Consider the following 25,121-nt stretch of genomic DNA (forward strand, 5'->3'; position numbering starts at 1 on the left):
CTTTCTTTCTTTCTTTCTTTCTTTCTTTCTTTCTTTCTTTCTTTCTTTCTCCTTCCTTCCTCCCTCCCTCCCTCCCTCCCTCTCCCCTTCCCTCCCTCCCTCTTTCTTTCTTTCTTTCTTTCTTTCTTTCTTTCTTTTCTTTCTTTCGGCACTTTGAATATATATATCATGCCACTCTCTTCTGATTTGCAAAGTCTCTGCTCAAAAATTTGCTGATAGTCTTATGGGGGGTTCCATTGTAGATAACAAGTTCTTTTTCATACTGTTTTAAGATTCTCTCCTTGCCTTCAACTTCTGACAATTCGATTATAATGTGGCTTGGTATGGGTCTTTTGGGATTCATCTCTTTTGGAACTTTCTGGGCTTCCTGGATCTGAACACCTGTTTCTTTCCCTAGGTTAGGTAAGTTTACAGCTGTTGTTATTATTGCTGTTATTATTGCTATTGTTATTATTTTAATAAGCTTTTTGCCTGTTTCTCTTTCTTCTTCTGGGGCCTATATAGTGTGTATATTGGTCCACTTGTTGGTGTCCCATAAACCCTTAAACTATCTTCAAAAATTTAGGATCATTATGTCTTCCTGGAGAATTGACTCCTTATCATTATGTAATCTCCCTTTTTATCCATAATAACATTCCTTTTTCTGAGTCAACATTGTTTGAAATTAACATAGTTAGTCCAGCCTTCTTTTGGTATATTTTGCTCTACCTTTTACTTTTTAACTTGTGTCTATATTTAACATGAATTTCTTATAGAGAGCATACAGTTTAGTCTTGCTTTTTTTAAATATAATTTGACAATCTTTGTCTTTAACCGGTGCACTTAGACCATTTGCATATAAAGTGATTTTTGATTAAAATCTACCATGTTGCTATCATGTTTATTTTTTCTTTATTTCTTTTTCACTTCTCTGGGTTTAACTGAACATTTATTATTATTCCATATTATCTCCTTTATTCTTTATGCTTCCTAAAACATTTTTGGTGGTCTCCCTAGGGTCTACAATATACATTTTAAGATAATCTTAGCCCATCTTCAAATAATGTTATACTTTCTATCATATGGCTTAAGTAAAAAAATTGAAAACTTGCTCATGTTTTCCACAGGGATAAATCTTCAAAACCTAGTAATACTTTTAAGATTATATTTGAACTGCTACAGCAGGCATAGACTATATATTTACAACTCATGGCTGTTACTGCAATAACTACCAGGCAGAAGAATGGAAATCTATTTCAGGTTTTTAGAGAATTGGAATCATGTCTTAATAATTTAAATTTTTTTTTTAACCAAAGCCAGTGGGAAACTACCACTAACAACCATTGTAGATGTGCTCTCATTTTTGTGACTTATTTAGAATAGCATGTGGGAAGGTAGCTTGAAAGATGATAGGAGGCTGGGTTTGATATTGCACTGAAGTTAAATGTTCTCATTTTATTTTTTCTTCTAGAACAATATTCTTTTTTTGGCTTGCCTTATGACTCTATTTAGCAACTTTTGCTAAAAGGAACACAATCTATGATTGACTACTTTGAAGACACACATATTAGGCACCTAAAATCAACAAGAACAGAGAGATATGGCTATAATGTTTTTCATTGTTGTGGGGTGTCTCTAGAGTCAAACTAATCATTTTAATGCCAGAAGCTGAAGAAAAATAACCCTCAAATCAGCTTTTAGGAAATTATATTTGGTCATCGATGGGTGTTATCAATAATGCAGATTTTTGGTAACTTCATATTTTGTTTAAGTACTTTCACTAATTGGGTGATAATCTTTAAAGATGATTATTAAAATTTTTGGTTGCCTTGAATTTTAGTGTTCTTGTATAAAACTCAATTTTCCATTCTACTTTCATCTTCAATATCTTATAAAAGTTTGCCCTAAATAGAGCAAAGCACCGGTGATTGGTCCATGGAATAATACTTCATCAGGCAGCCAGCATGGATGGAAAATTATGGTGAGTGACTTAAATTGATGTAATAATGATAATCTGCTGTGTTAGGTACAAGGTTTGCAGGTAAAAGTAACATTTTATTTTAATAGGAATGGCTAATTCTGTAACATCGGCGTGACTTTAATAGTGACCCATTATATTCAGATTATCATTTCAATATGCAGTTATCATAAAATTATTGAGATAGTTTACATTTTTTTGTATTAAGCCTTTAAATTCCAGTGTGTAATTTACTCCCATAAAAACATGTCAATTTGAGAGCTAAATTTTTTATCAGACATATTTGATCTGTGTTTAGATTTCATAAAATTTATGCTTAGGGGCGCCTGGGTGGCTGTTGGTTAAGCGTCTGCCTTTGGCCAGGTCATGATCCCAGGGTCCTGGGATAGAGCCGCGCAGCAGGGGGCCTGCTGTCCCTCTGCCTGTGCCATTCCCCACCCCCACCCCTGCTTATGCTCTCTGGCTCTCTCTATCTCTTGGTCAAATAAATGGAGAAAATCTTTTTAAAAAATAGAGAATAAAAAAAAATAAAATAAAATTTATGCTTAAAAGAGTAGTTTCACATATCCAAGCTGTTTCAAACATATTTCAAAGTTGTCCAATAACTAAATTGATTACAAATGAATGATTTTCCTTGCATATTTGCATCTACTTTGACAATTTAAAACAATTTTTTAGGAGAGTTAATTTGGGTTTAAAGTGGTGTATCAATTTGAAAACTAAATCTGTCCGAAGTTAAGCTAATTTGAAAGCTCACGTTAATTATTATTATTCATATCAAATTCAAATTAGAGTATAAAAGAAACTCTAAATTTATCAGTATCACACAAAATGTTCTTTCAATTTTTTTGGTAGTTTTTGTAGCTAATTTACATAATGCTATTAGGTAGAAATAAATCCACATATTGATTCATGTTACGAAAATGTGAAATCATTATTATCGATATGCATTATGGAAAGTTTCCATTTACACATAATTTGTAGTATAAGGGAATAAATGAGCTTTTTTTCCCCAGCATATCGATGAAAAAAGGTTAAGTCACACTGCCATCATTTTTTTTCTTTGGTTACTGGATATTTGGTAATATTGCTTTCGTTTCAGGGCAGTGTTGAATAAGAGTTGGCGGTACACTAAATCTTTTAAAAATAGTCTATGACTATGAGCTCTGGCAAAGAACACAAGACTCAATTTTTTTTCTATTTCTTTCAAGAGTTCCATAAGCTGATCATCAGGCTTAGCATTTGCTTATACATACTGAGTGATTTTGACAACTGCATCCATGACACTTTTTATAAAGTCTGCTTCAGAAAACTGAGCACACATGTTTTTCAATATGTATTACACAGTGGAATGAAACAATAAGAGAAATGCTAGTCTCTTGGGTTGAAAATTCCAATGAAAAGAACCAAGTTGAAGGTTTCACACTCACTGATTTCAAAACTTACTAGCCTAACAAAATATAAAAGAGAGACATATCAATTATTTGCATGTAAATTATTTCTCTAAGTTGCTGGTATTAGTTTGTTCTCTTAAGTGAGGAAATCTAATATACATTAAATGTTAGCTATGTGATGAGTATTCTACTAACAAAGCATCATATCACATTTATCAAATTTAAGTTTTATAACAACCCTGAGAAGTAGCTATTATTCACATATCATAGGTACAGAAACTGATGCTCAGAGAGGTGAAGTAATTTCCTTTAAGTCACAAAGCTTGTGAGTGGCAGAGCTGGACATTTTATAAACTCTTCATACTTTCCTTCCAGGTATAGTGTCTGGTTTATTGTACAAGGCTCATGAGATCCATAAGTCATGTTTTTAGGGAGAGAATGTGAGTAATGACCTCAGTGGTTCCTTGGTTTCTTACTTTTCTAGAAAGAACTTAAGAGTCCTGGCTTCCCAGAATTTAGGGTATTCCCCAAACTCCCATTCCTATATGCAATAAAATCTAGATTAGAAAAGCTGGATAAAAGTTAAGTTATCCAAGCTTCCTAATCTCCTCACCCATTCCCCTTCCCTCCCCAAAACCCAGCAACCTTCAAACATACTTTAAACAAGTGTTAGTCCAGGGATGCCTGGGTGGCTCAGTTGGTTAAGCATCTACCTTTGGTTCAGGTCATGATCCCGGGGTCCTGCATCAGACTCCCTGTTGAGTGGGGCATCTGCCTCTCCCTCCGAGCCTCCCCCTTCTCGTGGTCTCTTTCTTTCACACACACTCTCTCTCAAATAAATAAATAAAATCTTTTTTAAAAAATGAACAAGTGTTAGTCTGGTAAGAATATTATTACATCATTAATTCAGCTATCAATTAACTTGCAGTATATGATAAAGCTTTCAGAATTGGGCTAAACAATTCTATAATGGAGACTTCAAAAAGGAGTTCGTGCTGCAGAAGAGGGTAGTTGGAAAAGCATAGATCTGGGAATGAGGCAGGAACGAATTGGAATCTTGACCGCCAATTATACATTGTGGGTCCTTAGACAAGTTACTTAATTTTTCAAAGCCTCAGTTTTCTTACCTGAAAAGGGTAATATTCCCTAACTCACAGAATTATTGAAACAGTCAAATGGTATCACTTGCTGCCATTTAATAGTATTCACATCTCCTCTTATATGTAGATCCCAATGTCCTACCTTTTCAAAGTGATGTCTTCCGTTTTAATTCTTGGGACTACTCAAGGTGCCTTTCAATATCGAAGAGCTAGGAACCCTGAAGCGAACATGAACATTGTAAGTTGCTAGGAAATAAATGCTAAGCTGCTGAAACTGGGAATGCTGTTTCTTGGGGGGGGGGAGGCTTTTATTTTAATACATCTGCAGTCAAATATCCCTGCATTCATACATTTTGTGTGGGTCAACTAATAGTCCCCATTTCCTATTCTGTAGCTCACAGTTTTCCCTTCACCCTTATTTTGTCCCTGGATGAAAATATATAGACATACATTTAAATACCTTTACAGAGGACTTATAAATTCTCTTTTGTATACATGCGCACACATACAAATTCCAGATATAAGCTTAGCTATAAGCATAAACATGCAAACATTTGTGGATAAACATATTTTAAAATTGTAGATGGCTGAGTAAAAGTTTGATTAATGGTAGTTAGGAAAAAAGTAATATATAAGACTGATGTTTATAGGTGTTCTAAAATATGTTACTGAGGGGCGCCTGGGTGGCGCAGTCATTGGGCGTCTGCCTTCGGCTCAGGGCGTGATCCTGGCGTTATGGGATCGAGCCCCACATCAGGCTCTTCCGCTATGAGCCTGCTTCTTCCTCTCCCACTCCCCCTGCTTGTGTTCCCTCTCTCGCTGGCTGTCTCTATCTCTGTCAAATAAATAAATAAAATCTTTAAAAAAATAAAATAAAATAAGATATGTTACTGAATGAATCAGTGAACTAGTGAAAAAAAAATAGTCCTGAGGCTGAGAGACAATATAAAGCTCCATGATTACATTAATAGTTTAGATTATTATCAGGTTCCATTAACTGACCAGAAATCGTATCCTAAAAGGCTTCCTCTTTCTTTATCTAGAGCCAGATTATTTCCTATTGGGGCTACCCAGACGAAGTGTATGATATTGTTACTGAAGACGGTTACATCCTTGGCCTTTACAGAATTCCTTATGGGAAGACGAACAATGACAGTTCAGGTAATCTTCAATTCAGAACAACGTGGTGACTGTCTGGGCCCTGAAGGTCTTAACTCTTCCATTTCTTCTCCGTGGGTTTTGGACAAGAAAAGGATTTAAAGGTTAAGCGCATAGTTAACTCCTCGTGCGTGTCTCTGCATGCCCCCAGAAGAAGGCCTGATCTCCCCTGGCTTCCTGTTCACAGGGTGGTTTTAGAGTGTGGTGGAAATTAAGCTGTTCCAAGTTCTTTGTGGCTCACTTTACTCATTTATGTCGATTCTCTCCAAACTCTTTGTTTCATGAGGGGTTAGAAATGGTAACATGGTAACATAGGTTTGAAAAATGGCTGGTAAAAATGTCCTTCCTTGTCTTTATGGCTGTCTCCCCTCATAATATCAAAGAGATCAAGTTAGTAGCAATCTCTGGTTCTGTGTCCCCAAAATAGGTACATCACTATCTGCAAGTGAGGTGCAAAAAAATAAAGCACTCAAATTTGTCCCTAGGGTTATGATCCTATATCGGCCACTTACTGGCAGAATATGTAATGGATTACTTTTGCTTATTCATGTAGTTGCTCAAATAAAAGCCAGCCTTTTCTTCTTTTTTTTTTCTTTTTTTTTTTTTTTAGTTTTCTCTTTAGATTTTCTCCCTGAAAAGAATGTTTCTCATATTATAAAATACCCTCTCAAGTTCTCATTTTAAACATTCAAGTATATTTCAGGAAAGATACTAATTTGAAACAACCTCAATCAAAGTAATTTTGGATCCTTATAAAGGTCACAGCTACTAGACGGAAAATGTTAACATAGATTTAACATAATTATAGTAATCATTTTTCAGGGTATGACCTAATTTCATGAATAGTGTAATAAAATATTGAAAGGTAATTTAAAAATACAGTAAGTGCTTCAGAGTTGTCTAGAAGCTGTGCCAGAGACAGGGAGTCAGGAGCCTGTGATTTATTGCTGGTCTACCATCTGGAGAAGGTCATATGGAAATCAGGGGTGGGCAGGGGAAGGAGCTAAGGAAGGATGTGGCTCAGCTAAGCCTACCTGGAGTCTGATCTCAGGGGAGCTCATTGGATCCAGGTACTGCATTACCGAAGTGGTCCTGCCTTGAAGTTAGGGAGCTAGGCTTTTGCATTGCCACAGCAGTTAGTCATTGCTTAAGGCTACTCAAAGAAAGAGGTGTAATCTCATAGGTGAGGCAATTGCCATTTGCCGGAGGGGGGGGGCGGCAATCCTACAGAGAGAGGGGCAATAATGAACACTTAGAAAGCAACACCCACAACAGCTAGAAGCATGCTCTACCTGCTTAGGAAAGGAAGTCTAGGTGGGCACCAAAATAACTGAGTGCACCTCCCACATTACTCAGGTCCATTTGCTTTTCACATTAAGCTTATTTTATCCAGGTACAGGTTTTCCAGGATTTGGGTTGGTCTGAATTTCTGGGGAAACTTACAAGAGGAAGGTGAGTGGAACAAAGTATGACATCTGCCATTGCAGCTGATCTTAATGCCATGGCTAATACTCTTAAATTCCCACCTCTACTGCCCACTGTAGATTCCCCTCCCTCTCAGCCATCTCCCCTGATATGGCCAAGCCAGGCCCTTATCCTGAAGGGCTACTGTGCCCGTTAATAGGTTATGGTTGCAGTACTTGTACATTCTACAGGTAAAGCAAGGTATGGGAATAACAAAAGGTGTGCCAGTGAATCACGTCAATACCAAATGTTTCCCATCCTCATTCTGTATCAGAAGCCCTACCTCATCATGATGACCAATTACTCCTGCCAATATAGTAATTCCCTTCTTTGCCACCACCCCCAGCCCCCCAGTCTTCTGTCATGAGGATCCCAAAGTCATGGCCAGCCAGCAGTTATAGCTTTATTATTAGGATGTTTACTGTATGAACTAGTGGCAGTGTTTTCTGTCTGGGAACCAGGGCCTCTAGATCTATGGAGACTTAAATTGTGAGGACAGAAGGTATAAACCCCTGAGTGAATTATTGGGTGAGAGTCTTAATCCTACCCCTTTTTTCTCTGACTCATGTGTTCTACCAATCAGAGGAAGCAGCAATATATTCTGGCCATTTGTTTAAGGTATATAACGAGTCCTTAGGATAGGACCCACGCTTACAAGATGTCATCTCCCTGCTGGTATCTCTACTGCGTGGTGGTTTCATTGCTCGGTTGGGCTGGCAGCCTCTTGATGGTAGTAACGTGGTAAGACCAGTGGTCTTCCAAGGCCATATGCTAATGAATGCACATTCATTGACCTGCAGTCATATCTGAGGTATGTCATGAGGGGTTCCATATTTGTAGATCAGAAACTCCAGGGGCGCCTGGGTGGCTCAGTCGTTAAGCGTCTGCCTTCGGCTCAGGGCGTGATCCCAGGGTCCTGGGATCGAGACCCACATCAGGCTCCTCCGCTGGGAGCCTGCCTCTTCCTCTCCCACTCCCCCTGCTTGTGTTCCCTCTCTTGCTGGCTGTCTTTCTCTCTGTCAAACAAATAAATAAAATCTTTAAAAAAAAAAAAAGAAGAAGAAACTCCGTGAACTCTGGAATAGCAGTGCTAGCTGGCTATGGTTCTATGTGGAAAGAAAGGCAAATCATAGCCAAAACATACATCAATGCCAGTCATAGTGAATTGTCGACCTTTCCAGGAGAGAAAGGGTCTGATGTCTCCAACTGGTCTCCAAGTGGTTGGTTTGGTCTCCTTGAGGGGATGTACCCTGTGAGATCTCCTTTGCAGGCAGGTCAGACATACTTTCCTAGCAGTAGTCTTGGTGAGGCACCCACACTGGGGGGCCAGGTTAACTACATCTCTCTCATCATGGCTACTTCTTGTGTGAGCCCACTGCAGAGCAGCAGGGTGACTAAGACCAGTGACTGGCTGACGTCTACTGGTTGAGTCATCCCATGCACTTTTGGTTAGTTAGTGTACCGTATGCAGTGCTCATTGCCCTCCCTGTGTGTGCCCTTTCTGTTCCCCTGCCCAAGATTGAGTATTGTTCTGAAGGGCAGAAGGGGAAAGGGTCAGAGAAGAGTGTCTTGCCCCTCCTGCAATAACTGTTGTTCCCTCTCACAGATCTGCACCACAATGGACACTTTTGCAAGACTCTCCCTAATCTTTTCTGTGAAGTTCCTATAAGGTTCATGGGACAGAGCTTACAGGAGGATATAGACTTCCCCCTTTTCTACTGCACCCTGTCCTTCACACTGTCCTTGGAGCCTATCCCTGGCCTTCACTAATTCTTCAATTATTCTACCTGACCTATTCAGATTGTGTCTCCCCCATAAGGGAGGACTTATGTCTCCTCTCTCCCTGTAAGCACCTCTCTCTCCTCAGATTGGGGCCCAATTTTTGCTCTGTGAATCAGCTCTCTGATAAGTTTTTTAGAAGTCATGAATTTGAACGTAGTTGTTTGTTTGTGTTTTTTTATAAGAGTGAGAGCAATACTCTTTCCAGTTGTTTATTATACAACCCAGGATGGAAGTCGAAGTTCACCATTTCTGAGCTTTTAAATTCCCCTGATGTCCTCACCAGTGCATTTTTGTTCAACTTGGTAAATGAAATATCCTCTGGGCTCTCCCAAGGCATGTTAATCAATTGGTGGGTGTTCTGGTCTTATTTAATAGATTAGCATACCTATGTCTAAGCCTCTGTATCCTTTCCTCCGCAATCTGCTTTGCTATTCTGGAATTTTCTAAGCTTCTGAGAAGTCTTAGCAGAGTGTCGAGACTGACCTCTCAACCACTGCCAGTGTGTAAAACCTTGCTTCGTAGATATATACGATGCAAGGTTTTATATATATATATGTGTGTGTGTGTGTATATATATATATATAGACACATATATATAATTTATATATTATTTATATTTTATATATATTTATATATTGTTTATATTTTATATAAATTATATATGTATTTATATTATATGTAATGTATATATTTATATATAATTTTATATTTTATATATATATATGTATCATCATCACACACACACATATATCTTTCCTTTATTTCCTATCCAACACTTAGGCATACTCTTTCAGATTTTATAGCTCTTTCAGTGTTACAATCTCTCCTCTCCGTCAGCAGGCCTAACAGTTCCTCAGTCAAGCCACTGGAGAACTCCACCAGCATTAGTGACTGAGTATACAGGAAGGGATCAGGGTGGATCTTGAGAAGGAGAAGCCTTGTTCTGAAAGATATCTAAGTCAGAGTCTTCTGACAAAGAGGAATGGGTCACTCTGTAGTCCCAGTGAGTTCAGGGAAATCTGGGACTCAAGCTTCTAGAGTTCTTCTATTCAGATAGTCTCATCTCAAGTCTCAGAGTCCTCCTTTCCTATCAAGGCCCGCGAGAATTCAACCTTCCTGAAGTTCTACTCTCCTTACAATTAGTTCAAGACCATGATTTTCACCTCATTGGCCTCTGGCCGTAGAAGATGAGGTGTTAAGGTGCTACGAAAAAAGTCTTAGGACTTTCACCCTTTGCTTTGAATTGATGATTGATTGCCCTGAGCCTGTAATATTCCCTCTTTAAAGCATCGCTGGCACTCAACAATAGGTACCCAGTTCTCCAGACCTCCTAATTCTATTTCCCCTGTACCTCTTAACCGTGAGAGCTGCAGCACAAGCCAGTCACTCCTCTCCTGTACCATCACAGGAAACGTGAGTATTTTAGCCTCTGGAGTGCTATAACGTGAAGGTTCTTTCAGTACTCCACCTACGATGTGGTCCTCAATGTCAGCCAGCCAGCAAGTAATCCGGCTCCACAATCCCATCCTCCAATGTCTGCTTCCTTGGTCACTTTTAGTAGTAACTCTTAGGTCAGGTTCCCTAGGAACAGAGCTTGTGACAGGGATTTGAGTGTGTGTGATTTATTGAGGAGAGCTCAGGGAAAAGGAAACGGGGGAAGCAGAAGAGAGCAGAGGAAGAAGTTAAGCAAATATGTGGTCTCACCTGGAGTCTAGCCTCACCCTGGTCTCTTGGGGAGATACAGAACATGAAGTACATCAGAGCTAGTCCAACCCTGAAGCAAGGGACTCAGCTTTTTGTACTCTGTGTCGGTTGGTCAGAGAGTGTGCTGTCTCCTTCCTCCTCCCGTGTGGGAGCTCCCATTTAGCCGGTAATGCCAAGAGGGCCTCTCTGGAGAAGGAGCAGCTGTGTGCAGTTGTGACATGATAGCTGGAGAGTATAAGCATCAGCCTAGTTAGTGGACCTGTGTGGGGACACCCCTAGCATCACAGCAGGAGACAACAACGATGTGGATTATGCGTAAATGACAGCTTGGAGCTTAAACAAAGTTACTCGTGAGCACACTTACATTATTCGAAAGGTGTTATTTCTCAAAAAACCTTGGAAGTACAATTAGGGTTCTGGAAACTTGGTTAGGTAACTAACAGTGGTTCTAATGATGACACCTATATTGAATCTGTCTGGGAAAATGTGATTATAAAATCATTTTACAAAATGGAAGTGTGGCAAAATCACGTAAAATATAATATTTTATGTAATACGTTATTTAAAGTGTATATGAGGGGAGCGTGGCAGGCTCAGTTGGTTGAGTGTCTGACTCTTGTTTTCAGCTCAGGTCATGATCTCAGGGTCATGAGATCAAGGCCCACGTTGGGCTCCATGCTCAGAGTGGCGTCTGCTTGAGATTCCCTCTCTCCGTCTCCCTCTGCTCCTCCCCCTTCTCTCGCTCTCTAAAATAAAATAAATAAAATTGTATATGGGGACCTGTTTTTATACAATATAAAAATTAAAAAATATTCTTAAAACTTCAAACTGTCACGTATTAAAAGATTGTGTTTTAGATAAGATATTTGTGCAGACACTACAACATTTAAAAAGAAATTCCCTACATTTTTGTTCCTAGCTCAGAGGCTTGTTGTATACTTGCAACATGGTTTGTTTACATCTGCCAGCAGCTGGGTCTCCAATCTTCCCAACAACAGCCTGGGCTTCATTCTGGCAGATGCTGGTTATGACGTGTGGATGGGGAACAGCAGAGGGACTACCTGGTCCAGGAAACACAAGTATCTAAAGACAAATTCTAAAGCATTCTGGGCCTTCAGGTACAAATAGCATCGAGTAATATTTCGTTTTATTTTATAAGTGTGTTGGATATTTTGTTTTGTGTTTGAATGAAATAAAGTAGAAGTGTCTTCTCCCAATCCAGTCTTTTAAGAGACCATCACAATTTATGTCAATTTTTGTTTGAAAATTAAAGAGTGTTTGTTTGATTTTCTCATTTTTCAGTAGTAACCTTTATTGGTTAACCCCACCCTTCCTTTAACTATTGTTTTGCTTCATAACCTAGATATTTAGTTTATCTCCTTATATATAAAATAAACAAACAGCCTCTTTATAAGACCATCTTGGAACTCTTTTATTTCCTTGACTTTATGTTCTCATAGCAGTCATTATTCAGTAGATACATTATGACATGTAACTTCTTTTTTTTTTTAAAGATTTATTTATTTGAGAGAGAGAATGATTCAGGGAAGGGGCAGAAGGAGAGGGAGAGAGAAGCTCAAGCAGGCTCCACACTGAGTGCAGAGTCTGATGCAGGGCTCGATCTCATGACCCTGAAACCATGAACTGAGCCGAAATCAAGAGTCAGATGCTCAACCAACTGAGCCACCCAGGTACCCCATAACTTCTAAAGAGAATTGGGGGCGCCTGAGTGGCTCAGTCGTTAAGCATCTGCCTTCAGCTCAGGGCGTGCTCCCAGGGTCTTGGGATTGAGCCCCACATTGGTCTTCTCTGCTGGGAGCCTGCTTCTTCCTCTCCCGCTCCCCCTGCTTGTGTTCCCTCTTTCGCTGGCTGTCTCTATCACTGTCAAATAAATAAATTAAAAAAAATAATAAATCTCCACCCCTGGGTGTGATTTTAAAAAAAAATACCTAAAGAGAATTGAAAATTGTTTTCATTCACTTACCTTTTCATCATCTTCAAGTGTCAACAACACATTAGAATCAAAGAGATTTCAACTTCCTTTTCTCTTTTGTAGTTTTGATGAGATGGCAAAATACGACCTCCCAGCCTCCATTGACTTCATCGTGAAGCACACAGGACAAGAGGAAATATTTTACATAGGCCATTCCCAGGGCACCACTATTGGTACGGCAAGAAGGATTGTCGCTAGTAGTCCACGATGACTTTTGTAGAGTTTGCAGACACATCTCCTAAGGACGTGGGCAAGCTCCCAGAGCTACAAGGGACACAAAGCAGAGCTCTGAGAGGAGCATCCCGCAGCTAGGCCCTGGAAGCTCACCCCCTCCTTACTTCTACCTTGTCTTCTTCAGTCACAAAGAATTCATTGTAATCACAGGTTGTTGGTGGTTGTCTTTGTTTCCAAGTGTTCAGAAGTTGCGTAGCCATCTTGGGATCAAAGTGAGATCACAACTACCACTTGTTCCTCAAATAGAAATTTCATACTTATTATTATTGTCATTTAAGTGTGGCATAAGGGAGAGACGTGAGAAGCCATTTATGTTTATGCATTTAGGACAGATTAAACTTTGGATGATACATAGACGATTCATACACGAAGATGAGCAAAGTCTTCCTATGTTTAAAGAGGCTAGAAAAGAGCTTCCGTCAGCTCACAACAACAATGCTTCTATTTAATGCATAGCAACTTCACTTTCAGAAAAGAAAAAAATTCTCTAAAACCCAACATAATTTTCTTACATGGTGTGGTAAACATTCTTACTCCCACACTTCCTCATTTGGAAGTAACAAAGTCTATTTTATAATAGTAGCCAATATTCATTGAGTCTTTTCTAGGCTGAAAATCATCCTTTTCTTACAGGAATAATCCACTTCCTGCTTTTAAAAAGTGTGTTAAATAACAGTCTAATCCAATTTTCCATAGATCTTTTCTCTGGTGTTTGTTAACCATGTGTGTGACTCAGAGTCTGAATTCTCTAGCTGTTCGGTTATCTGGAACCAGGAATCTTAGAAAATTATTAAATAAGAAAAAAGTGGGCAATGTGCTAGAGTTTATTGACACATAATATAATTCTTTGGTTGTTTGTCTTCTCAGAATTCAGAAGACAGAAGAGCTATAAAAAGAGAGATGTGCAAGAATGTAGCTTGATAAGATGTCATAAAGGGGAAAACTACAATTTGTCATATTAATGACTCTAAACTAACAATAAAATATAAACTAGTGTTTGGTATCCTCCATACAAGAAGGGAAGGATGTTTCGAAATATATTAAAAGTAAATATTAAAACAATTTGACACGTATTGAATCTCTCACCTAAAGTGTAAGATTCGAATATCAGAAAAGCTCTGCAACTTATTTTCACCATTGCCAGTTATAGAAATGTTCAATATTGTTTCTGATTTCTCAACTATGGTGTTACAAGACTCTTTTAATGCTGACTTATCATTATTTATGGTCTAGACATTGTTTTTAATACTAATTATCAGTATGAGGTTGTGATCGATATGCATGTCTCGTACGGGAGATCGATAAATGTTTGATAAGGGAATTAAGAAATGAATGAGTCAATTAAGTGGTCATAGCATAAGTTCAATATGCTTGCCATATTGAACTTGCCATGATGTCATTTCTTACATGCTAGTAATTGTGTAAGAATAGTTAATTTCTGTCTTATTTTCTTCCAGCTTTCATAACGTTTTCCACAATACCAAAGATAGCTGAAAGAATCAAAATATTTTTTGCCTTAGCTCCAGTTTTTTCTATTAAATACTCAAAGAGCCCTTTAATTAAAATGGCGTACAAATGGAAGTCAGTGATAAAGGTATGTTATTCCTTTCCTTTACGTAGTTGATAATCCAAAATGACGACGATTCTGTCCTTTCAAAATAAAAGGTCTTGACTACGTTTGTATGAATTTAATTTTTTTTTGGTTTCGGTGACACTGGATTCTTTCTTTTGTTTTTCCAAAGGAATAGGATTTTACTTATAATACCTGTGGACATCTCATTGTGAAGGAAAATCCAGTAGTCAACTTATCTCTATCTTTTGCTTCCAAGTTTTGTACTTAATTTAAATGTTTTTTTAAAGATTTTATTTAATTATTTATTTGAGAGAGAGAGAAAATGCAGGAGCGATTGGGGGCAAGCAGGCAGAGGGACAAGCAGACTGCTCTGAGCACGGAGCCTGACATGAGGCTCCATCTCACAACCCTGAGATCATGACCTGAGCCAAAATCAAGAGTCAGCCACCTAACCAACTGAGCCACCCTGGTACCCCTCTAATTTAAATGTTTTAAATTAATGTTAGATGATACATTTGATTATAAATATAATGAACTCATTGCACTATTTCTTAATTAATTATTTTGGTCTTCCAAATATAAATAAACTAAATTTGTTTTACAGGCTTTCTTTGGCAACAAAGACTTCCTACCTAATACCTCATTTAAAAGATTTGTTGGTTCAAAGCTGTGTCCACTGAAGATTATTGGTAAGATTTGCCGTGATATCTTGTTTATGATTTATGGATGTGACCTGGAGAACTTAAATATGGTGAGAACAAGTTGAATTTGAAATGTATTTTGTCAATTTTTAGAAAGCAGCTCTTTAATAGTACTTACTTTATGCCTGGTGTGTGATTTTATGATTTATCCACATATACTAATAGATTCTTAACCTTTCTGGTTTTGTGACTATACCAACATTCTGAAACTAATCAGCATGAGCATGCTGGGATTATTCTGCAGTCACATTTGTCTTGCTCTCTGTAAAGAACAGAGAGCAGGTGCTGTGTTGTGTCTCTTTATTGGCCTTTACTATTGGGTGTTAGTTTCCCAAAAATTCTTTTATTAAGTTCTTTTATCACTTGTTTTTCACAACTCCTGCTCTTATATCTTGGTTCCTAACAATCCTTCCCTTTTTTGTTGACCCTTATGTAATTAGCATTAGTGCCTGCTAATTATCTTACATGCTTCTGGCATTCATCAAAATTCCTGGAGTGGGAGACTATTCAGGGGTGCAAGCTACTATTACCAAGGCCACATGGATTGATTGCGTATAGATGCTGTTACAGATGTAGGCATTCATTCTAAGACTTTTTAAGCACATTAAAGTAAAAATCAGGACTTGGCAGAAGCAGTTGTAGCATTTAGACAACTGGTCGGTTCCCACACCTGTACCATTTCATAATTTCCCAATGAGAACCAATTTATTCATTCAAAGATGTCCATTCTTAACCAACTTAGTCTATAGATTCAATGCAATCTCAGTCAAAATCCCAGCAAGCTCTTTTAAGGATATTGACATATGACTTCTAAAGTTTATAGAGAGAAGCAAAACCCAGAGTAATCAACACAGTATTGAAGGGAAAGAGCAAAGTTGGAGGACTGGTGCTATTGAACTTTAAGACTTACTATTAAACTACAGTAATCTAGACAGTGTGGGGTAAGTTAAAGAAGAAACAAGAAGATCAGTGGAACAGAATAGAAAGCCCAGAAATGGAGCCCCATAAATATCGTCAACAGATCTTTGACAAAGGAGAAAAGGCAATGCAATAGAAAAACAATAGTATCTTCGACAAATGGTGTTGGGACAACTGGACGTCCGCATGCAAAAAAATGAATCCAGACACAAAATTTATACCCTTCACAAAACTAACTCAAATTTGTATCATAGATGTTAATGTGAAATGTGAAACTCTGTAAGTCCTAGAAGATAACATAGGGAAAAACCTAGATGACCTTGGGTGTAGCAAGGACATTTGTTACAGGGTGGTACATTTGTTACAAGTGATGAACCTACATCGACACATCATAAGTACCCAAAATCCATAGTTTACAGTATGGTTCACTCTGGTGTTCTACATTCTGTTAGTTTTAACAAATGTATAATGACATAATCTACCATCATAGTTTCATATAGGATATTTTCACTGCCCTAAAAATCCTCTGTGCTTTGTCTATTCATCCCTCCCCACTTAAGTCCTGGCAACCACTATAGCACTGATCTTTTTCCTGTCTCCCACAGTTTTTCCTTTTCCAGAATGTCCTGTAGTTGGAATCACACAGTTTGTAGCCCTTTCAGATTGCCTTCTTCCACTTAGTAGCATACATTTAAGGTTGCTCCATGTCTTTTCCTGGCTTGGTAGCTCATTTATTTTTTGTGCTGAAAAATATTCTATCGTCTGGATGTACCACTCTTTATCTATCCACCTAGTAAAGGACATTTTGTTCAAGTTGTGACAATTATGAATAAAGATGCTATAAACACCAATGTGCAGATTTTGCATGAACATGAGTTTTCAACGCCCTTGGGTAAATACCAAGGAGTGTGATTGCGGGATTGCATGGCAAGGATAGATTTTGTTTTATAAGAGACCACCCAACTGTTTTCCAAAGTGGTTGTACTATTTTGCATTACCACTAGCGGTGAAGGAGAATTCCCGGGGCTCCGCATCCTCACCAGCATTTGGTGCTGTCAATGTTTTGGACTTTTGTCATTTTCATAGGTTTGTAGTGGTATCTCATTGTTCCTTTAAGTTGCATTTCCCTGATGACGTATGATGCAGAGCATCTTTTCATCATCATTTGCTATTCGGTGAGGTATCTGTTAAGGTCTTTGGCCCATTTTTAAATCAGGTTGTTTGTGTTCTCATTGTTGAGTTTGAAGACTTCTTTGTACATTTTGGGTAACAGTCCTTCATAGATATGTCTTCTGCAAATATTTTCTTCCAGTCTGTGACCTGTCTTCTAATTCTCTTGATATTGTCTTTTGTAAAGTGAATGTTTTTAAATTTAATAAAGTCCAGCTTATCAGTTATTTCTTTCATAGATTGTGCCTTTGTTGTTTTATCTAAGAAGTCATCACTAGACCCAAAATCAACTAGATTTTCTCTACTATGTTATCTTCTAGGAGTTTCATAGTTTAGAGTTTGACATTTAGGTCTGTGTTCTATTTTGAGTTAACTCTTGTGAAGGGTGTGAGGTCTGTGTCTTGATTCTTTTTTTTTTCTTTTCCATGTGGTTGTCTCCTTGTTCCAGCACCATTTGCTGAAGATACCATTGTTTCTCTATTGTATTGCCTTTTATCCTTTGTCAAAGATCTGTTGATTATGCTTATAGGGTCTATTTTGGGACCCTCTGTTCCATTCTATGGATCTGTTTGTCTGTTCTTTCATCAATACCACACTGTCTTGATTACTGTAGGTTTACAGTACATCTTGAAGTTGTTATATGTCAGTCCTCCAACTTTGTTCTTCCCTTACGGTATTGTGTTGGCTGTTCAGGGTCTTCTGCCTCTCTATCTGAGAAGCAGTTTGTTGATATCCTTAAGATAACTTGCTGAGGTTTTGATAGGATAACATTGACATTATATGTCTTGTTCACTGATTGAGTTTCCCAGGGACCTTGTAGGCAATACAAACTTAGATGACAGGTTGACATGAAGGCTGCTGTCTTTCTGATTGCTCCACTGGGAGTTGTGTAGAATTTCAGGAGCCCAGTTCATCATGGAGAGGGTTTCTTTTTAAATCTCCGAACTGCCCTTGGCAGGCCCTGGGCTGATTTTTGTTTTCCTCAACTACCTGAGTTCTCACAATGAAACTTCAGATTCTCTGGGATTAGCAAATAACTTGAAGGAAAAACTGGATTTAGTATTTTGCTTTTTTGAGGTTTTTTTTGTTTTTTCTTTTCCATTTTTCCTGGTCATTTCTTCCTATCTTTTCAGTTCTTTGTGTTTTCAAAAGGTGTGTGTGTGTGTGTGTGTGTGTGTGTGTGTGAGCCCTAAGAGTTTTGTTTGTTTTCAGTATGGGATGACAGACTACATAACTTGGAAATCCAGTAATAGTTTCTACATTAATGCAAAAATTACACATTTAGTAAGTATATTTAGGTACTTAATTAAAATATAATTTTATCTTTTTATTTCTATTATTTACTTAAAAATAGTTCTAAATTTTATTGAAATTATTTAGTGTAGTAAATATCAAAGATTATGCTTTCTCTGGTTGGACTAAGTATAAAAATTATTTTTTAACCCCTCAGAGTCGTGTGGATGTGTATATGTCACATAACCCAGCAGGGACATCTGTTCAAAATATGTTACACTGGAGTCAGGTATAACTTTTCAAATGCATTATAGTACAATTTTGTTTATACTACTCATGGTTTATCCCATCATTCTGGGAATCATACCATTGCCATAGGATGATAAGTTTAGAAGGATAAAATGTAACTATTATATATTTGTGTAATTCTTTATCATTTATAATATGTTAACATCAAAATCTATTAGGTCTTCTAGCCCTAAGCAATGATCAGAGCAATATAATTATTTTCTGTTTTACAAATGAGAAAATATTAATTCAGAATAGTAGACTAGGAATCATTGAGGCCATGTTCATCATTTGACTTGCCCAAAAATTCAGAGCTATTCCTTTAAAAAAAACCTAAGATTAAATAATAATAATAATAGTAATAATAAAACATAAAAAAATAAAAAACCTAAGACTAGAACACAGGTGTCCTCTGTTCAATTGTGAACCCCATGAGGACCATGCACAAGTTTTATTCACTTCTACATTTGCAAGGCCAGGAGTTCTGAGCAAACAGCAGATACTCAAGAATACTTGTTGCATGAATATTGATGAAGAAAAAAGTCCAGTGCGTATATCATCTTAATGTTGAGAGCCAGGATAATATCTTAGAAAGAACAGGATACTTGAGATCAAAATATCAGACACTGAATCCTTTCTCTGAACCTTACTGGCAGTGAGACACTGAGCAAGCTCATTTAATCTTTCTGAAGTCAGTTTCCTTAATTTAAAAAATGGAGTTAATAATAATGCTCTGACTTAACTAACAAAAATACTATAAAAGTTCAACAGGGTGATGATTATGAGTATTATTTAAACTTAAAAAACACTGTTGAATTTACAGTATCATTGAGATATTGATTAAGGGCTTTCTCATTTAAAAATATTTAAATCTACTAAGTGAGTGTTTTGAGGTAAATTATTAAAAATCTCTGACTTATCTCTAGATTTTAGTTCATTCCTGGTGATAAGTAGGCCAGGAAAATCTAAGCAATCTTTGCATCTATTCATCATTGAAACAATATTTATTGAGCACCTACTATGTGCCCTGTACTGTTCTATGCTCAGGATATATATCAGTGGACAAAATAAATATTCTTGTCCTCTTTAAGCTTACATTCTAGTGGTAGATATAGAGACAGTAAACATTAAGCATAGAAAACAAGGAAATTATTAAAACTTTAGAAGGGCATAGAAGCTATGGAAAATTAAAGGGGAAAAAGCAAGATAAAGTGATTAGGCATACTGGGTAGTCAGTTGTGTTTTTGAATAGAGAGTTTAGGCCAGCCGCAACAAGATGGTGACATTCGAGAAAAGATTTAAAGGAGCCGAGAAAATTAGCAATGTGAACTGGGGGGAAGAACATTCCAGACAGAGAGAATAGCCAATGCAAAGCCCTTTAGTCAGGGGATTTCTGAGAAGTCCAGGAGGCTGATGTCAGTGATGAAAGGAGAAAGGAGCAGGGAAAAGGGGGCAGAAACATACTAGAACCAGAAGGGAACAAGTACGCCATTGTGAAGACTTTGGCTTTCTGGCTGAAGTGAGTAGCCACTACAGGTTTTTGAGCAGGGAAGGGACATTATATGATTTACATTTTTAAAGGAATGCCTTGAGGGGTGCCTGGCTGGCTCACTTGGCAGAGCATATGACTCTTGATCTTGGGGTTGTGAGTTTGAGCCCCACGTTGGTGGTAGAGTTTACTTGGAAAAAAAAAAAGAATGCTTTGGGTGCCATATTGGGTACACTGAGGTGGAAACAATGAGAAAGTTAGGAGCTTACTACCATAATCCAAACAGGAATGATGATGGCCTACACTGATGTGTTGTTCCCAGGAATGGTGGTGAAGAGGGTTAGGTTCTGAGTATACATATGTATGGGAAACATGCAGCCAAGGATAATGATGGATTCTATGAGAAGAGAGAAAGAAGAGTCTTGGATGACTCCAGACATTCTGGCCTAAGTAAGGAGAAGATTCAATAGCCATTAAAGGAGATAGGGACGTTTGGTGGCAGTGCAGGTTTGAGGGACAGATAAGATGTTCAACTTTGGAGATGTTAAGTGTGAGACATCCCAGTGATTAATTTGAATAAGCAGTTGTGTATAAGAGTCTAGGGTTTAGAAGAGACTTACAGAAGAAGATAAACATTTTAAATATGAACGCCACTGAAAGCCAAGAGGCTGGATGAGAACACACACAGAATGAGTACAGATGGGGAGAAGAAGAGCAAGGGTGGAGGGCCGAGACATGGAAAGATTCAGAGGTCAGGCAGCAGCAGCTGGATGAATACACCAAGGAAACCAAAAAGGAGCAGGAAGTGAAAAATGAAGATCAAGAAATGATGATATTCCAGAAGCTAAGTGAAGAAAGGCTCTTGAGGATAGAAATGGACAACTGGTCAAGTACTGCTCATAGGTAATATGAGGAAATTCCTCAGAATTGACAAGTTTTACAAATGTTAAGATCATAAATAACCTCAGCCAGTTTTGTGGAAGGAAAGAGATGCAGGGGAAGAAGTGTTCTTGGGGGAAATTAGGTTGTCCAGAGAGCAGGAAGATAAAAAAGCCCCTCCGAGATGGGTTTTAAGATACAGGCTAATGACAGAATTCCAGATGATAGAGAGTTTTAGGAGTTGGGGGAGTTGGGAGGAGATAAAATGGGGGGTGCCTGGAGACCAGTCAGTCCCAGAGAAGATGGGGTAAGCTGAGAGTCTGGACCTTCCTCCAATTAAAACATTATTAGGGGGAAAAATGGACTCAATTAGATTAGACCTAATAGGCTCACAGCAGTTAGTGGTGGTGAAGCTACAAGTATGGATGGTGAAGCAAGGGATGGCTTCTGGAACATGCTCTTGAGCATTGTTGTTTGAAGCAAGGGTGTTTGGGGAAGTATCATTTCAGTCCTAGTGCACTTAGTCCTAGGTACTCACTTTTTCTTTTTTAAGATTTATTCATTTATTTATTTATTTTTGAGAGAAAGAGAGAGAGCATGAGCACAGGGAGGGATAGAGGGAGAGGGAGAGGGAGAGAGAGAATCTTCAAGCAGACCCCCTACTGAGTGCAGAGACCAACGCAGGGCTCAATCCCACAACCCTGAGATCAGGACCTGAACCGAAACCAAGAGTCGGATGCTCCCAACTGAGCCCAGGCGCCCCCAAAGCTCAACAGACTAGGCCACCCTGGTGTGCGTAGACACTCACTTTTGACCTCTGTGAATGAACCTGAGGATTTCTGGGGAAGGCTGATGTTGCCCCAAGCACACAGGCTCCCTTTAACAAGGTAAAAGGCCTTGGGGAAATGTGCATTTATATGAAGATGATAGAACCATATTCTGTAGATTCTCCTGCCCCCCTCCCCTCCCTCCTCTCTCTTCCATTTCTTGCCCTATACAAAGGAAGGGAGAAGCAAAGAAGTCTCCCTGCACATATACCAACAGGCCCAGTACAAAGGGGCAGTACGTGCTATGCACACCTCATTTCACCAGCCGCGCTGTAGTAAACAGATGAGTATAATCTTGCTTTTACAATTTTTCTTTCAGCTTTTTAATTCTAGTCACTTGAGAGCTTTTGATTGGGGCAGTCCTGTTCTGAACTTGGCTCATTTCAATCAGGTACGTAATTATGTATAAGCTAAAAACTATCTCCTTGATCAGTTCAGATGGTGTTGCTGCAGACAGTGGCTCATGTAAAGCCCAGGAGTAGGATGACAGAGTGAGAAGGACCAGCAGATGCAGATCGCCATGATTTGGCTCCATATTGTCACATCCAACAAGGGGCTTTTCCACGTTTTCTATGTATTTTAATGACAAATACCTTGGATAATCCTGGAGAAGTTTGACAGGCTGTAGAGTAATTCATCCTCCCTCAAGAGGAAAAATATTGTGCTTATAATATGCGTAGCTCTGTGATTAGTTAAATAAGAAATAAAAGGCATAATATGGTTCTTGACCCTAAAAGCTATTGACTGTATTTGGGAAGATAAGACAAACCCATAATAATGAAGAAAAGATAAAAGTTAATGAGAAGGTGGTATTAATTGTATGAGGAGGATGACAGAAATCTTGAGGTATTAGAACCCAACTCTGTCTTCTTCAAAGTTATTCTTTTCCACCATGCTTTTCTGCCTTAGTTAAACTTCATGCCTGATATGATTTGCTTGCGTAAAACTCTGAAGTAAAATAGAAAGATGAAAATCAACAAAATCAGATTTGGCTCCCACTGCCAATATTTACCATTTACTGAGGAACATATTGGCGGTTATATAGCCACAGAAAATTTTGATTAAAGTACTTTCATGCCTTATAAATAAAGCTGAAATTCCCTCTGTGGAATGTTTGAATACCCTGAATTAGAGCATACAGTCTAGTTTTGATTTGTATCTGACCTATTTCTAAGTAAAAACCGTAATAATGATCCTTTCAATATTCATTGCTTCTGTAATAGTAATTATTTTAGATTCAGCTTACTTTAAAATTGTATTAATTCATCATTTAAAGACTAGTAAAGAACACCTTCTATGTATTATTTTCTGTGAAAACCCTCTACATTTAGTCCACTTCTCCATTTTATGATGTGAGGAACATGAATGTATCAACAGCAACTTGGAACGGGGGCAATGACTTGTTGGCCGATCCTGAAGATGTGAAAAATCTGCTTTCTGAAATTACAAACCATATTTACCATAAAACTATTTCTTACTACAATCATATAGACTTTTTGTTCGGGTTAGATGTATATCAGCAAGTTTACCGTGACATCATTGACATTATCCAAGGCAATCTATAAAGAACTACGGTACTGTGTGTTGAAGGATCTGTATCACTTCTCTTAACATCCAATCACTTTTTTCTTGCAATGCATGTTTTTCCAGTTATTTAAATAAAGTCTGTACTTTTTCCCTATTTTTTTCACTGCCCCGGGCCTTCCATTCATTAAATCAGTGGCATTTATTTTTTTTCTTTTAATTTTTTTTATTATATTATGTTAGTCACCATACAGTACATCCCTGGTTTCTGATGTAAAGTTCGATGATTCATTAGTTGCGTCTAACACCCAGTGCACCATGCAATACGTGCCCTCCTATTTCATTATATGAGGAAGAATGGCAGATTCTGACTCAGCCCAAAGCAATCTGTTGTGTTTCTACATGCAAACCTAAGAAACTAAAAGCATAATTTTTAAGGGATGACTTTTTGAGAAAGGTGCTTTCTTTTCTTCAAAGAAATATGAGCATATATGATATAAAAGGAGTTTGGGAGAATGCTTGCTGATATGAAAGCTAATTTTTCTCTATGCTGAATGAAGAGTAGACACACATTTGAGCTATGTAAAGACGTTTGGGGGAGGAAAAAGGGAAGAAAGAAAGCTTGGATGCCAGTGTAATATTGGTGCTTCTGCCCATTTCTGGCCAGGGGAGATCCTAAAAGCCATGGAGGGGCTGTACCTCACTTCCCAGGGTGTATAGCCTGCCTTTCCAGCAAGTGTGTGTAAAGAGTAACAATGGTTAAAAGCCAAGCCAAATTCGGTTCGCTCTGAGCTTGCTAACTCTGTGCTCCATATATGCTTATGGGCTTCAAAATGTCTTCTGCAAAAGATAATGGAATATGCATAGATAGTGAGAAAAAATAAAATATGTGCATAGATGATTGTAATACAGCTAAGAGAAGACACATAACCTTAAAAGCCACAGTTCAGACTACAGGTCAGTCCTTCCTTTCTTTGGTAACCCTTAGTACGAAAAAGTAGAGCACTGAGAATAGATACACACTTAGAGATATCTTTTTAAAGAGTTCAAGAATGTGAATATAGCATTAAGTGTTGCTTCAGAGTTTTCGAATGATCCTTCAAATAAGACAAATGGGAGAGGGTAATTATGCAGAAGAATTACTCATGCTGAGATTTAAAAAATAAGTTGGAAGTTTCTGGTAAAGGTGGACTGAGTAATTCAGACCTGGGACAATGTGAAAAGCATTTATTTGAAGACAAGGAGAGCTAAAAATGCAGGGAAGAATAAGGTCAAGAAAAAGAAGTCCAGGAAAGTAAGCCTGGCATTTTAGCTGTTTATATCCTAGCAACATCTGCTTATTCCAGGTGTATAATTAAAATCTTGCAAGCAATTAGTTGAGAATAAAAACTATAATCAGTTTACCAAAAGGAAGTTTCTCTGATAAACCTTGATCCTCAGGCTTTGGATTGGAACCTCAAAGTAGTATAACACTAAGAATAAAGTCAAACGGGAAATTGATCACCCTTTCAGAAACTTAGACCACCTTTGAATCATAAGAATTCTTAATGTACAAAGATGATTTCGGAATATTGATGCCGTAACCATCCGTCAGAAGCAAAAGTAAATTTTCCCTGAAGGAAGATCAAGTCATCTAGGATGCTAGAAATAATGCTAAAATTTTGCAATGTTTCAGGATATGTCAGGATACAAAAATAAGTTGCGTGTTTATATGTTAGTGTCAAATAATTGCA

General features: G+C 38.0%; 1 protein-coding gene across 1 annotated transcript; it reads left to right on the forward strand.

Moving 5' to 3' along the window:
- The first annotated feature begins 4,680 nt into the window (after nucleotides 1-4,680).
- LIPJ (lipase family member J) lies at nucleotides 4,681-23,620 on the forward strand. Its single transcript, XM_008689596.2, has 9 exons — nucleotides 4,681-4,689; nucleotides 5,495-5,612; nucleotides 11,479-11,677; nucleotides 12,616-12,725; nucleotides 14,244-14,380; nucleotides 14,964-15,110; nucleotides 18,599-18,670; nucleotides 22,184-22,255; nucleotides 23,196-23,620. The coding sequence occupies exons 1-9, from the start codon at nucleotides 4,681-4,683 to the stop codon at nucleotides 23,427-23,429; spliced, it is 1,098 nt and encodes a 365-aa protein (XP_008687818.2). The 3' UTR covers nucleotides 23,430-23,620.
- The last annotated feature ends 1,501 nt before the right edge of the window (nucleotides 23,621-25,121 follow it).

The sequence above is a fragment of the Ursus maritimus genome, unplaced genomic scaffold, assembly GCF_017311325.1.
Source record: "Ursus maritimus isolate PB19 unplaced genomic scaffold, ASM1731132v1 scaffold_7, whole genome shotgun sequence".
NCBI lineage: Eukaryota > Metazoa > Chordata > Mammalia > Carnivora > Ursidae > Ursus > Ursus maritimus.